The sequence below is a fragment of the Schistocerca nitens genome, chromosome 2 (genome assembly GCF_023898315.1).
Source record: "Schistocerca nitens isolate TAMUIC-IGC-003100 chromosome 2, iqSchNite1.1, whole genome shotgun sequence".
Taxonomy (NCBI): Eukaryota; Metazoa; Arthropoda; class Insecta; order Orthoptera; family Acrididae; genus Schistocerca; species Schistocerca nitens.
Window position 1 is genome coordinate 1,013,477,954 of NC_064615.1, and position 15,728 is coordinate 1,013,493,681.

Genomic DNA, 15,728 nt, shown 5'->3' on the forward strand with positions numbered 1-15,728 from the left:
CTGATGCCATGCGTGCCGTAAGCAAGGGAGACCGTGCAGTCCGGTGTTTCGCTGTGGAACAGCTGGAGGGTGGCGCTGTGGCGGTGGACAGCGAGGGAGGAAGAAACGAGAGGAGCAGAGAAAGCAGTCACGGTAGTTGCGCAGCACGGACGGAGCTGAGAGTTGTGTGGCAGCAGAAGAGGCAACTTTGTGTAGAGGGCGGCTGTGATCTAGAGGCTAGAGCCTATTTGTTATCAACACGCCGACGTCGGTTCCTGAGGCCAGCAGGCAGACAGTGCCAGATGGCGTAGTTCTTGTGAAGACTGGAGTGGCCCTACACAATTCTACCAGTGGTGTGGTCCCCGCTAGGTCGCACTATGCGAGAGAGGAGGAGGGAGAAAGAGAGATGGCCCACTGGTGTTCGATGAGAACTTCAGTAGTGAGTCTGAGCTGTGCTTCTCTCAAACGTTGTCGCAGGGAGCGTATCATCGAGTGATGCTCTGGGTGTGGCTATGGCATGAGCAGTGTGTGTGCTAGTTAGAGTAGTGCTATCTGGAAATCAAGGGGTGTTTTGTGTAAAACTAGTCGCCCTCGAGTGTTATTATATCATTGTCGGCCGTGGCTGGCTCATGTTATGCGTTGGATTAAACCTTGGTTGCTATTCTGTGTTTAGTCTCTCGCGGCTATCGCGATTATGCTGTTATCCTCTCTCTCCGCGAGTGGCAGCAGCAGTGTGTATCGATTTTCGTACTTTGTACTATATTTGACCTGGCCCTTATAGTTTCCGGCTGTGCTGCGTGCGAGCAGTTGGTCGATTGGCGTGGAGCAGCGAGGAAATGTCCGCGGCGCGTAGTTCGGCCGAGGCCACTGCCGGCGTCCATGAGCTGTCGTTGTGTGGGGTTCTGTTCCCATTGCAACGAGGTCCGCAGCTCACCGATCCTGTACATGAAAGTTGAGTTTTGACTTAATCTACCAGCAAGTCACGACTGGTCACATTGTGTCGTTTAGATTTCGTTGTCGGCTGTTGGGATATTCCCGCGAGCAACAACGTGTGTTTCCAAGTTGGCAAATTTTAGCCACCCTCCGGCGGAGTTTAACTGTACTTGGTTATTTTGAATTGAAGTGCACCAGCGGAATCTTCTGCCCTGTGGCCGTTAACATTCCGGTTACCTGCCCTGGCCGTTGACGTAAATTCAGGCAGTGTACTTTCCTCATCGAGTTGTCGCTGTCCAGCACAGTGTGTAGTTTGACAGCGCAATATATAATTGGTTGTGGGGGCCAATACCATCTCCGTTGTTCCATTGAACTCCCTATTGTGTGCTGGTCGGGTGGAGCGGAAGTTATCTTGTCGGTGGGTCCGTTGACTGTCTGTCGGTTGGGTTGTCGTCGAATCGACAATGGGTGGGCCGAGTGGCTGTCTCACCTTAGCGAGCGTTAGTGTTTGAATTCCAGGCCGACGCTCGGAAACTTCTGAGTGCCGTTGGGTGTAATGCCTTTTCTTTTATGTTCTTGTTTGTACGTATTTGCATGACTTCTAGCCGATTTTTAAATTAAGGTTGTTTTACCCTTAAAGCGTAAGATTGTCTGGACCTTCAGCCTAATTATAGAACTGTTTTAAGCTAAGGCCACTGGCCTTTTTAAAAATTTAATTTTGGTTGAGTCTTAAGTGATGAGCCTTCAGTCGATGTTGGATTAAAGTTGTTTTGCTCTTAAGGTCAGATTGTTTCGGCCTTCAGACTAATTAAAGAACTGTTTTAAGATAAGGCCTTTGCCTTTAAAAATTTAATTTTGGTTTGAGTCTTAAGAGATGGTCCTTCAGCCGTTTCTTTCAAATTAAAGTTGTTTTGCTGTTAAGGTAAGAGATTGTTTGGACCTTCAGCCTGATTGAAAGAACTGATTTAAGATAAGGCCTTCTGCGTTTTAAATTTCTGATTTTGGTTTAGTCTTACATTATTGGCCTTCAGCCGATTTTAAATTAAAGTGGGCTTGCCCTTAAGGCATGAGGTTGTATGGCGCATTCAGCCGGTAGTTAAGTTTCAAATATTAACTCTGTGTTCTTCTTTTCTTAAATTTCTTGGCTCTTGTAATAATAAAGAAAGTTGTATGTTCGAGTGTAACTGACAGTCGCTTATTTTGACCCCTTTCCACAATTGAAACTACCTGTCCTGTCCTGCGGGTTTAGCAGCTTATGTTAGGTGCTTTGATTACTTGAACACTGACAGAAAGAAATCGCGACACCAAGAAGGAGTTGTGTGTCATACACGAAAGTTGCTAGGCGAGTTTGTACATGTGAAAAATGATGTCTCTTCAAATTTCGCGCCAGTCGCATAATAGTGGCGCTGGTACTATGAGGATGCCAATCAGGTTTCCTTTAAATATACGCTCTAGCGTTAGCTGTATTTCAGAACGGTTGAGATGTGTTGGTGTTAGTCAAGAATGCTTTTAAGGTGGCAAGGACATAATTATCATCACCTCACTGAGCTTGAACCAGGTCGTATAATAGACCTAAGAGAAACTGGATTTTCCTCCTTCGATACTGCGCTGGCCACTGTGGCCGAGCGGTTCTAGGCTCTTCAGTGCGGAACCGCGCTGCTGCTACGGTCGCAGGTTCGAATCCTGCCTCGGGTATGGATGTCTGTGATGTCCTTAGGTTAGTTAGGTTTAAATAGTTCTATGTCTAGGGGACTGATGACCTCAGATGGTAAGTCCCATAGTGCTTAGAGCCATTTGAACCATTTTTTCTTCGATATTGCAGAAAGACTTGGCAGGAAAGCAGCCAATTTAAATGGTTCCTGGCATCTGTGGTCACAGGAACGTACAGTCGTAAGAAGACTGGCTCCGGACGGCCACAGGCACTGCCGTGAGGAACGGCCATCGTGCTCCACGAGGGACTCTGGCGCATCGTACTGCATCTGCACCTGCAATATGAGCAGCAGTTGGCAACGCAATGAAACAACGAACTGTTACAAATCGGTTACTTCAAGGTGAGCTCCGAACCAGACGCTCTATAGCGAACATTCCACTGACCACAAACGACAGCCATTTGCAACTTCAGTGGCCCCAAGCGAGAGCTACTTGAAGGATGGGGTGGAAGTCAGTTGTCTTTTCTGATGAAAGCTGGTTCTGACTCCGTTCCAGTGATGGCCGTGTGTTGGTTGTGCGAGGCCAGTTGAGGACCTGCAGCCAACCTGTCTGCATTCTAGGCACAATGGACCTACATCTGGGCTTATGGTCTTCGGTGTGATTTTGTACCACATCAGGAGAACTCTCTTGGTTATCCCACACACCTGGACTGCCAATTTGTACTTCAATCTGGTGATTCGCCTTTTTGTGTTGCCATTTATGAACAGCGTACCAGGGAATGTTATCCAACAGGATAACGCTCGCCCACATACCGCAGTTGTAACCCAGCAAGCTCTACAGTATTTCGACATGTTGCCTTGGCCTGCTTGATCACAAGGTCTGTCTGGAATTGAACATACATGGGGCATCATTGACTACAAGTCCAGTGCCATCTACAAAGAGCAGTAACCGTGTAAGTGGGCAGCTTCTGTGCTGGCCGCGCTGTGTAGCGCTTTGCATTGGATCTCTGACTGCGCTTTCTTTGTAAGAGACTCTGTGGCTGGTTGGACTCGTTGTTGGAAGTTAATCGCTAGTAGTGTTGGCCAGTTGGAAATTAGTCGCCAGCACTGATGCAAGTACTGTTGGGCGATTGGAGGTGAACAGCCAGCAGTGATGGTTGTTAAATGTGAGAACTTAGCATTGATGGAGGGTAGAGGTCTGAAATGTTATCGTAGGCTAACGATCTGGAAGTATCCGACTTGGAGATTGAAAATTATTCATGATTATATATCTTTGTACTGGATGTCACTGACGATTTATATTCGTGTCTCAACTGGATGTCACATTATTAAGGTCAAAAATACATTATCTGGTTGGCAACAGAATCTTTCCTTTGCTAACCACATACCTATTAGCAGTTAGTGGCTTTAGTAGTTAGAATCTTTTATTTAGCTGGTAGTATTGACGCTCGCTGTATTGCAGTAGTTCGCGTAATGAAGATTTTTGTGAGGTAAGTGCTTAATGAAATGTATAGGTTATTTTCGGAATTGTTTCTTTTTCAGGACCATTCTTTTGTATTAATTATTTGAAGTGAGGCTATCTTTTATTTTGAGAATTCAGATTGCGTTGCGCTAGGATATTGTGGGTCTCAGTCATGCAGCTATTGAAGTACAGACTCACACATGTAAATTAAGAAGTTTCAACCGTCCTTGTACTGACCGATCAAGTGCAACAGACATGGAAATCTATCCCACAAATTGACATCCGGCACCTGTAGGACACAACACATGAACGTTTGATCGGTTCCATTCAACATTCTGGCGGTTACACCGTTTGTTGATGTACCATCATTTCATATTTGCAATGGCATATCTCGCGCTTTCATTAGTCTGTGATCTTGCAATGTTAGTCACTCAAATGTGTAACCTAGAATAGTGTATTCCGAAATTTCATTACTCTACATTATTTATTTTTTGGTGTTGCGATATTTTTTCTGTCAGTGTATATAGTCTGTGATCTAGTTATCTGCAGTTATTGACCCCTTCTGTCATTTTCATATTCCAGCTTCGTGTACACTACTTCAAATTATTACTTTTATTAAATTAAATTTGCACTGCACAATTAATTCAAGCTTTTGTGGAGTTCTATGTACTTGTTACTTCAATTTAGAAATAGTATTTCTGATTTTTGGGCATACAGCCCTTTTTAATTATTGTTCCTTACAGCTGTATATCAGTTAGTAATTACAGGTTCGCTGATTTATTCAGCGTGTTCGTTTCATTGCGAAGGAACGTTCAATGTGTTTATTAAGTTCTCTTCACGAGAGCATTTAGGGCACGATAAATGGTTCAAATGGCTCTGAGCACTATGGGACTTAACATCTATGGTCATCAGTCCCCTAGAACTTAGAACTACTTAAACCTAACTAACCTAAGGACAGCACACAACACCCAGCCATCACGAGGCAGAGAAAATCCCTGACCCCGCCGGGAATCGAACCCGGGAACCCGGGCGTGGGAAGCGAGAACGCTACCGCACGACCACGAGATGCGGGCTAGGGTACGATATCTAGTCTCTTTTGTAAAGTAATATTTGGTTTACTATTTTGTGAAGAGATGCTGGCGGTATTTGAGCTGAAATAATTTTCTGTGTTATTTGTTTTGAGGCGCTCTGGTTTATGGTTGTGTCATAAATAAATTTATATAATGTCTATAAGTGTTTAAGGAGCCCCAAAACCTCCGACACACCTACCACTTCCTCCCTTTCTTATGCCACATTGAGTAGCAAAGCAATCACAGCAATCCGAAAGCAAAGTCACAAGAGAAAACCCGAATCCTGATGGTGTAACTCAATTCTGTAAGTGATACTCCTCAATGTAGAGTTTTAGATCGGAAAAAATGGTTCTAGGTCAGAGAAGACCTTAAAAAGTAAGCACTTCGGGGTAAAATGTTACACAGCAGTGGGAGATGATGTGAACATTTAAAGAAGAAACTGATGTTCGTCATGATGGAGAAAGAGATGAAGAAGAGCAAGTAAAAATAATTTTCTTATAACCTTAGTCCAAGGGCAGATAACGCGGAAAAAATTCAGAGAAAGAAACTACTTCAGCTTCAGTTCGTTACTGGTATGTTCAGATGATTTATTTACACTTTTCGTATATTTGTCGTGGATTAAACACAAATAACAGAACGATCGGCCTTGCAGAGAAAAATGTTGGCTAACCTGGAGCGTTTACCCTGCTCTGTTTCCAAAGTAAATAAGGTTCGAATTCAAAAGGACACCTCACGTGCACTGTGCAGCACATGAATATTCAGCTGCCGCGCAAACGAAAACGAGCGCAAAAAGAAATCGAAGTGCGAGATATGTATTTGCATACGTTAATACCACTGTCAGACACCACCGCGCATAGGTCGTTAACAGTGTTCTGAACAGAAAACGCGAAATTCGGCACTGGTCAACGAAAAACATACTGCGGTTAACTTAGGTAACAAAGGAATTCGTGATTTTTCACCCGCGCTAATTGTTGTGTAAGATTGTCATGAGTCCGACAGAAACGTAAGGCGACGTTAAAAAATGTTTGTTCTCTCATAGGGTACCTGTTACAACGTCTAAGAGATTTCCGTGAGAATGTCCTTCAATTATGAACATTTTGGAGTTAAGACTGCACATCATAACGTGAGTGAGACGAGAAGCATTTTTACACTATGCATGTGTATGTACGTCCGACGTAAGAGCACTCCTATAATGATAAATTAGATGGGACATAGGTAAGTACATTCAAAACTTTTGTGGAAAGAAACAGGTCTTCCAGTTTTGAACACAACTTGTTTTCAGTTGGGTGAAAATTACTTGAGTTTTGGATTACTCATTAGAACTAGTTATACTGGTTGCCATATTTTACTGTCTCTTCTTTTATTAATCCGACTTATTTTCTTTCGACCTTTTTTATGCAGTATCCTTTCTCCTTCCGTATTGGCTTCCACGAGACTTTCTTTGTTTCTTTTCAGTGTCAATAAATTTTATCAACACAAATATACATTAAGATATTTTATTTTATTCTGAAAGTAATCAGTTTCGGCAATTGATTTTACTATCTTCAGGCCCCATGCTCTTTTATCCAAATAAACGAACTTATCGTACAGCGCGATAAAGCACTTGATATTGTGAATTCCAATCGTTATACAAATGCTTCATACGAAGACGTGACAGCAACTCGTCTTCGTATGAAGCATTTGGATAACGATTGGAGTTCACGATATCCAGTGTTTTATGGTGCTATACGATAAATTCGTTTATTTGGATTAAAGCGTATGGGGCCTGAAGATGGCAAAATGAATTGCCGAAACTGGTTGCTTTCAGAATAAATTAAAATATCTTCAGGTATACGGCTGTTAGTGAAGTTTATTGACATTGAAAAGTACTTACCAGCCGATGTCCCCTAGCGACGATGGACCAACAGAGAGTTTCTGGCGGAAGTAAAGCTGTGAGGACGGGGCGTGAGTCGTGCTTGGGTAGCTCAGATGGTAGAGCACTTGCCCGCGAAAGGCAAACGTCCCGAGTTCGAGTCTCGGTGCCGCACACAGTTTTAATTTGCCAGGAAGTTTCATATCAGCGCACACTCCTGTGCAGAGTGAAAATCTCATTCTGGAGATTTCCTTTGATTCTTGTCGTCAAATTAGCTAGCGACCGTTCCTTCATTTTATGTTAGGGTAAAACAGGTTTAAATAGCCATGATTTTTTTCTAATGCTAATGCCAAATTCTAATACACAAAGCTCTAGAAAATTTCTAGATATTGCTCTATATATTCTTAAAACACAAAATAAGGCTTCGTTCACGAACTCAGGAGGAATTTCAAACGAAATACGAATTGTTTTTGCATTATGTAACATTCGACCATTTTAGGACTGTACCGTGATTAGATGGCTAGACACGCAAGAAATAGACGATCAGCTGACAAAACATTTTAAAAACAAAGAGAAGTCGTATTGAAATGGTATCGAATAATCTTAATAGGTTTTCATTGAAGTGCTTGTTACAAGTACGTTGTGTAAGAGAGAATAATTTCAGATTTCCGCACAGATAGATCAGAATGTGTAGATAATAAAAATTGTAACCAGTGTGGACGTACTTTTCCTTTTTCAAAATTAAATTCATGATTTATGTGAAGCATTACGGCAAAATTATCAGCTAAATTTCCTAGGCTGCCCATTGTGAAAAGAAACGTGGGCTTGCAATTCTTTTATTTTATTTATTTATTTTTTTTTTTTTGTATGGCAGACTAGTCGTTTCTCATTGTCTAAGCCCAAACAGGAACCTGGACCCAATCACAAAAGGTTTTTATTTTTCGCTATAGGGTTTTGCTTAGACTATTAGACGCTACAGAACCTTTTATGACAATAACCATCATTTTTTACTTTAGTAATAGCAATTAGAAGTTCCTCTTCTGTCTATCTGCCTCTAGTAGATGCAATGTTGGGAATGTACTTCGTTGGCGTTTGTATAAAAAAGGAGTTCCCGTTAAAACGTTAAAACTAAAAAAACAAACAAAGTTTTAGGGGTGGCGAACTATGACGAAGATGGTATGACCATCTCTCACGATCGGTAGGGGCAGTTTGCCATATAGCGTCATCAAATATGGTAAACGCAAAGAGATCCATACATAATATTGTGTGTATTAAATACTAAAATCACGAAAAATACCTATTTTTTGTTGAAATAAAGAGTCAAGAGAAGCATCTAAGTGTCACTTGGCTACAAAGACTCACTATCAAGCGACTGGTAGCGCTTAAAGAGGTAGCTGGAGAACTAGAGCGGTATGACCATCTATCCCTGTTTCAACTTTTAATTCACCAGAGATATATAAGCAATATTATGGAATTTCATTCGAAGCAAAATTAAAGATTTTTTTAAATCTCACAGTTTACATTTTGTAAGTACATACAGGCTTCCACAATTTGTTGCACGGGGAAATCGAGCTTTTTAAGTCAAGTTTTAAAGTAGCTATAACCAAAAAGGTACGCTTTTTCTAGTGTATTTATGTACCTATCTATCAAAAGTATCACATGTCCTACAAATCGAAGTACAGTATTCCTTAAAGTGAAATCCCTAAGTCTCTATCTTTTAATTCTAGCGCGTCCGATCCGGTATCCTAAATTGCTGTGAATTAGCTTTCAGAGTAGCCAATGTTAACGATGCCCCGTCCAATTGCAAACCACCACGGTTGCCATAGTACAATTCCCACTGATAAGGTCGTACTTTAAACTTAGGTTCTCTTGACTTCATTTTAATATTTACAACTTACTTTTTATAGAACTTGAGAATGAAGTCTGTGTCTTTTTGTTCCTTTTGAGTACTGCACTCGACTGAATTGTGTAGCCTTGAGAAATCTGTATTCCCAATAATCAACAGTATTAAAACGAGAAATGCATATGCAATTACAGAAGACTAATTAAATATTTGAAGATAAGAGTCATTCCGATAATTATGAAACGTATAAATGTCTGTTCGCTCATGATAGTAAGTGATTTTCTTCAATTAAAAAAGAAAAAAAGGAAGAACACAGGAGGTAAAACATTTTTTATTCTGTAGCGAAGTACAGACAGTGCATCTCGTTTTTGATAAGTGGACAGTAATTGGAACAGACACAGTAAACAGTGGTACGAATCACTATTTCTGAAGCTTCAAGGCTCGATTTATCTCTTCAAGTTGGACTACGACACACTATGTGATCAAAAGTATCCGGACAAGTGGCTGAAAAAGAAAAATATCGTGGCGCCCTCCATCGGTAAAGTTGGAATTCAATATGGTGTTGGCCCACCCTTAGCCTTGATGATAGCTTCCACTTTCCCAGGCATACATTCAATCAGGTGCTGGAAGGTTCCTTGGGGAATGGCAGCCCATTCTTCATGGAGTGCTGCACTCAGGAGAGGTATCAATGTCGGTCGGTGAGGCCTGGCACGCAGTCAGTGTTTTAAGGCATCCCAAAGGCGTTCTGTAGGATTCAGGTGAGGACTCTGTGCAGGCCAGTCCATTACAGGGATGTTATTGTCGTGTAACCACTCCTCCACAGTCCGTGTATTATGAACAGGTGCTCGATCGTGTTGAAAGATGCAATCGCCATCCCTGAACTGCTCTTCACCAGTGGGAACCAAGAAGGTGATTAAAACAACAATATAGGCCTGTGCTGTGATAGTGCCACGCAAAACAAGGGGTGCAAGCCAACTCCATAAAAAACACGACCACATCGTAACAACACCGCCTCCGAATTTTACTGTTGGCACTACACACGCTGGTAAATTACGTTCACCGGGCCTTCGTCATACCCACACCCTGCCATCGGTTAGCCACACTGTGTACCGTGATTCGTCACTCCCCACAACATTTTTCCACTGTTCCATCGTCCAATTTTTACGCTCCTTACACCAATCGAGGCTTCGTTTGGAATTTACCGGCGTGATGCGTGGCTTATGAGCAGCCGCTCGACCATGAAATCCAAGTCTTCACACCTCCCGCCTAACTGTCATAATACTTGCAGTGGATCCTGATGCAGTCTGGAATTCCTGTATGATGGTGTGTATAGATGTCTGCCTATTACACATTACGATCCTCTTCAACTGTCGGCGGTTTCTATCAGTCAACAGAAGAAGTCGGCCTATACGCTTTTGTGCTGTATGTGTCCCTTCACGTTTCCACTTCACTATCACATCGGAAACAGTGGACCTAGGGATGTTTAGGAGTATGGAAATCTCGCGTACAGACATTTGACACAAGTGCCAGCCAATCCCTTGACCACGTTCGAGGTCCGTTAGTTCGGCGGAGCGCCCCATTCTGCTCTCTCACGATGTCTAATGATTACTTGGCAGTAGGTGGCAGCATAATGCACCTAATAAGAAAAACGTATGTTTTTGTAGATGTTCGGGTACTTTGGATCACATAGTGTACGTAGATATCCAGTGCAAGAGCAGATCCACAATAACTTGTCACAAATTTTCAACAGCACGCAGGTTTTTATGAGGTTTCTCGCTGTCTTCTTGTACAGGTGAATTCTTTGACCAACTGGAGATCCAGCACGGGACCTTACGTTTGGTACTTGAGCACCCATAAACGTGCATCACCAAAGATACAAAACGGAATGAATGGATTGCAGTAACCAGTCGCTGAGATGTGTTGCTTTAGTGAGACAATTCAGCCGCTGAATTGACTAATCCATTTTCACGTAATATTAGGCACGATGTTCTGTTTAGCGCACCGACACATACGAAATACGTCGATTGTTAGACGTAAGAATACATATTACTAACCAAAGAATGATTGCTCCTTTATCAAAAAGTTTAAAGAACCAAATCTGTTACAGTCTGCCTTCGTTGTTCACTACGAGTAAGAGCTGTAACGATTAATTAAGGCATAGTGAGGCTCGTACAGAGGCATACAGGTAATTTTCATCGCGCTCTATTTGTGGGGGGAATGGGAAAGAAATATCCTGCTGTGACATGCAGGTATCCTCCATCAGACAATTGTTTATGACCTGGAAAAGCATTCGCGAGGAAAACGGTTCAAATCCCTGGCCCCACATCCTGATACTGGTTTCCCATGATTTCCTTAAACTGCTCCAGGAAAATGCCGGCATGGTTCCCTTGAAGGGGAACGGCCGATTTCCTTCTCCTTCCTTGAAATATTCGGAGCTTGTGTTCTGTCTCTAATAACCTCGATTTTGACAGGACGTTAATCCCCAATCTTTCTTCCTTGCTCTTGATTGTAGTGATACATTGCAAATAAACGTCATTCGGTAAACAGTAGACGAAAAGACTATTTGTACTTCCTTAAACATTGCACAGTTTGGTGTGTACTATTCAGCACGTTTCAATAGGCTTGCACCAGAATTGAAGAAAATTGACTGATAAACTTCTAGTCTTCTAAGTTGAAAGGTTCTTTTGAGGCACACTTCTATTCTGTCCGGCAATACCCGGCAGTAGTTGAGAGCACTTCTCTGTATCGTAATTTGTTCGTGTACTCTTTTTCGTGATTTATTGTTTGTTTATTTTAATTATAAATTTTCCAATTAACATGCTGTAAACTACATTGGGAAACCCGAAGCTGGACGGTAACGCTAACGTTAAAATGGACACAGTTCAATTAAAATGGCACAGAAAAAGGTCAAACAAATTCTACGTGACATTTAATAATATATAAACTGATGGCAAAAACCAATCGCATTATCAAGTTTTGTATCCCGCCTGGAAGGCGGCGCGTGGGTCTGCTTCTGTGATCTGGAAAATAGGCCGAATGAAGAAAGCGAGTAGGAGCAGGTGAGGTAAAGCACTTCGGTTCTGCGTTTAAAGATGTTTACTACAGTAAAAAAAAAAAGTTAATAAATGGTTACATAACTTTGCGATGATGAGCACGTTGGTGTGAAGCCGTATTCCCGTCGTAAGTAGTACAACGTCACAATAGCGAGCCAACACATTCTAAAGTGGAAGCGACGTATCCAGGCCGTCCGCTCTTGATAAAATGGGCAGAAAGCAGAGCGGCGCTCGTTTAGCTGCACAGTGTCGGCTAGAGGGCGTCGTGTTCGGCGTAGTTCGTTCGCCCTCGTAGTGCCAACCTAAGAGCGTGCACCTACGCTGTGGCATCGTAACTATCTATACCACACCAAGAAGGATTCGTGTGGCAAAAACGAAAGTTGGTAGACATGTTTGTACATCTGAAAGATGATGTCGCTTCAAATTTCGCGTCACTTTCGTAAGAGTGTGCTAGTAGCTCCACCATGAGGATGGAAATCAGCTTTAAATATACGCTGTAATGGTTTTGAGCGTTAGTTACGTTTGAGATTGGACGCGGTGAGTTGATGTCAATCAAGAATCCTTTTAAGACGACAAAGATACCATTGTCAGTACCTCACTAAGTTGGAACGAGGTCTTGTGTTAGGGCTACGGGAAGCTGGATGTGCCTTCTGCGATACTGCAGAAATATTTGGCAGAAATGTAGTCACTGGACCTGACTTCTAGCAACGGTGGTCACTGGTCACGAGAATGTACTGTAGCAAGAAGACAAGGCTCCCGATGGCCACGTGACGCTACCGGGAGGGAAAACCACAGTGTTCAGTGTATGGCTCTGGCGCATAGCACTGCAACTGTAAGCAGCAATTTGGGCAGTAATCGGCATCACAGTGACGCAAGGAACCGTTACAAATCGGTTACTTCAAGGACAGCTCCGAGCCAGACGCCCTGTAGAGTGCATTCCATTGAACCCAAAGTAGCTCCATTTGCGACATCAGTGGTGTCAAGCGAGAGGAAAGCGGGACGAAAGGGTGGAGGTGTGTTGTGTTTTCTGATAGAAGCTGATTCCGGCTCGATACCAGTGATAATCGAGTGCTGGTTAGAAGGAGACCAGATGACAGCCTGCAACAAACCTGTCTGCCTGCTAGCCACACTGGACATACGCCTTAGTTTACCGTCTGGAGTGTGACATCGTATGACAACTGGAGTACTCTTGTGGTTATCCCTCTCACCCTGACTTCAAATCTGTACGTCAATCTGGTGATCCGAACTGTTGTGCTGCCATTCATGAACAGCGTTCCATGGGGTGTCTTCTAACAGATAACGCTGCCCCATATACCGTTGTTGTCAAATATGCTCTATAGAGTGTCGACATGTTGCCTCGGCCTGCTCGATCACCAGAACTGTCTCCAATCGAGCACATATGGAACTTCGTCGGACGACAACTCCGGCGTGTATCCAAAAGTGGGATTAGCCATTCCACAAGCTGCCATCTTGCACCTGTACAACAGGATACAAGCACGTTTGCATTCTTGTATTCAACATTCTGGTGGTTACACTAGTTAGTAATGTACCAGGATTTCACATATGCGATCGATTACCTAGCACTTACAATAATCTGTGATCTTACAATGTTACTAGTTTAAATATGTTACCCAGACAAATGTATTCCCGAAATGTCATTACTGTACATTAATTATTTTTTGATGTTACGATGATTGTGTCCGGGCATGCCGTCATTCAGGCGAATGGCCCCTTGGAACATGCACTGCTTGTAAGGTACCCCTTATTTGTGGGCCGGCCGGAGTGACCGAGCGGTTCTATGCGCTACAGTCTGGAACCGCACGACCGCTACGGTCGCAGGTTCGAATCCTGCTTCTGGCATGGATGTGTGTGATGTCCTTAGGTTAGTTAGGTTTAAGTAGTTCTAAGTTCTAGGGGACTGATGACCTCAGCAGTTAAGTCCCATAGTGCTCAGAGCCATTTTAACCATTTTTGAACCTTATTTGTGGATAAGAGCGCATTTTACTTTATTTCCAGTTTTGCTACTTCACATACGTGAATGTATCACCGCTGCAGTATGTACGGAGTAAGGAGTGAGCTATATGTTCCCACACTGGCAAGCAGAGACAGATGGCCATCTTCCGCTTTCAGAGCCAGTGGTATGAGGTGCCGATACAGAAATATTTGCCGCGCTGTATTAGCCGAGCGGTCTGAGGCGCTGCAGTCATGGACTGTGCGGCTAGTCCCGGCGGAGGTTCGGGTCCTCCCTCGGGCATGGGTGTGTGTGTTTGTCCTTAGGATAATTTAGGTTAAGTAATGTGTAAGCTTAGGGACTGATGACCTTAGCAGTTAAGTCCCATATGATTTCACACACATTTGAACATTTTGAACAGAAATCTTTCGTGACGTCAGTAAATAGATACATAGAGAAAGTACATTTATTCTGGTGTGAATCAAACAATTGTCTTTAATAAATATTTGCTAACAAAAATTGCCATTTGCACACAGACATTATGAGGACTCTACGGATCATAAATACTATGAATCTCTTTCTGTACCATCATCCACTGTCTCACCGGCTAAACTAAGACATTTCTGGAGGTATAGTAATTGCTTTTTTTTTTTTCGCACGCATCACGCACGGAGGCTGGTAGAGGCATTATACGCTAAGGGGTATTCTGGGATTCTGTAGGTTCTGTGGAAGTAACCGGAGGCACCAAGAGTGTTCTGGAGTACACAAGGATTACTGCAGACCGCCTACATCCGTTCATATTTGAAGCCTTTCCCGAAGACGACGGCGACTTCCGGCAGCGTATCTGTTCATGAAATAAGGCCAGAATCTAGACACAGTTCTTTCAGGAGCATAGTGGCGAGTTCTTGGCGATTTCTTGGCCACCAGATCCGCCCTATCTGAACCAGACGACAAACATCTGGGACCCTATTTGGCACCAGTTACGCGCCAACAAACCACCGGCCTGTAATTCCGAGAGTTGCCTGACATGTACTTCGACATGGGTACCTCACACATCCTAAAACATACCGAGGACTTATCGAATCCATTTCACGCACAAGCGCTGCTGTAACGCGCTCCAAAAGTAGATCGAGATGCTGTTAAACATGTGGTCATCATGCTTTGGGTCATCAGCATACGTAGCGCTCTTGACCACTTTTCCAACAAAGGAAGGTCGCTGAGAGTTTCGCGGTGGATTTGCTCGCGTGATGGAAAAAGATCATCACATCGCAAATGTGTTAAACTGGCAAGGAAATTTTGTGTTTTTGAAAATTAGATGATGGGAATCACAATTTTCGCCGAGACCGTGTAACACGGTCTCTCTCACTAAACACAAGTGCCCTGAAGTGTTTATTTGTTTCTTAAAACAAAGTAAAAATTTTAAGGAAAGTTATTCGATAGCAGGCTACAAAGAGAAAACACGATACAATAATGGAGGAGAGCAGGGAATCGTGCGGTTAAAGGCGCTGCAGTCTGGAACCGCAAGACCGCTACGGTCGCAGGTTCGAATCCTGCCTCGGGCATGGATGTTTGTGATGTCCTTAGGTTAGGTAGGTTTAACTAGTTCTAAGTTCTAGGGGACTAATGACCTCAGCAGTTGAGTCCCATAGTGCTCAGAGCCATTTGAACCATTTTTGAGAGCAGGGAACAAATATGTAAAGGCTATTCAGATTAATAAATGAGATGCAAATTTGTGCGTAAAAATAGCAGGTAATTTCAAGGTTCTGCTAAAAAAAATGCTCTGATTTCCACTTTCCTTAGAAAACTCGTTGTTCTTTAGCCAATGTCCATTACTACTATCACTTGGATGCAAATTAATATACTTTGTTTCACAGTAACTTATGGAGCACTAGATGACTGCAAAAATTAATAAAAATAACGTAAATAAACTTATTTG

The 15,728-nt window shown here is 42.9% G+C and overlaps 1 protein-coding gene across 1 annotated transcript in view; it reads left to right on the forward strand.

Annotated features, from left to right (window-relative positions):
• The window catches only part of LOC126235506 (uncharacterized), a 67,709-nt gene extending 57,064 nt beyond the window's left edge, over nucleotides 1-10,645 (forward strand). The window contains exon 4 of the mRNA XM_049944224.1: nucleotides 10,581-10,645. Coding sequence (XP_049800181.1) covers nucleotides 10,581-10,645 — 65 coding nt within the window. The remainder of the gene's footprint in view (nucleotides 1-10,580) is intronic.
• The last annotated feature ends 5,083 nt before the right edge of the window (nucleotides 10,646-15,728 follow it).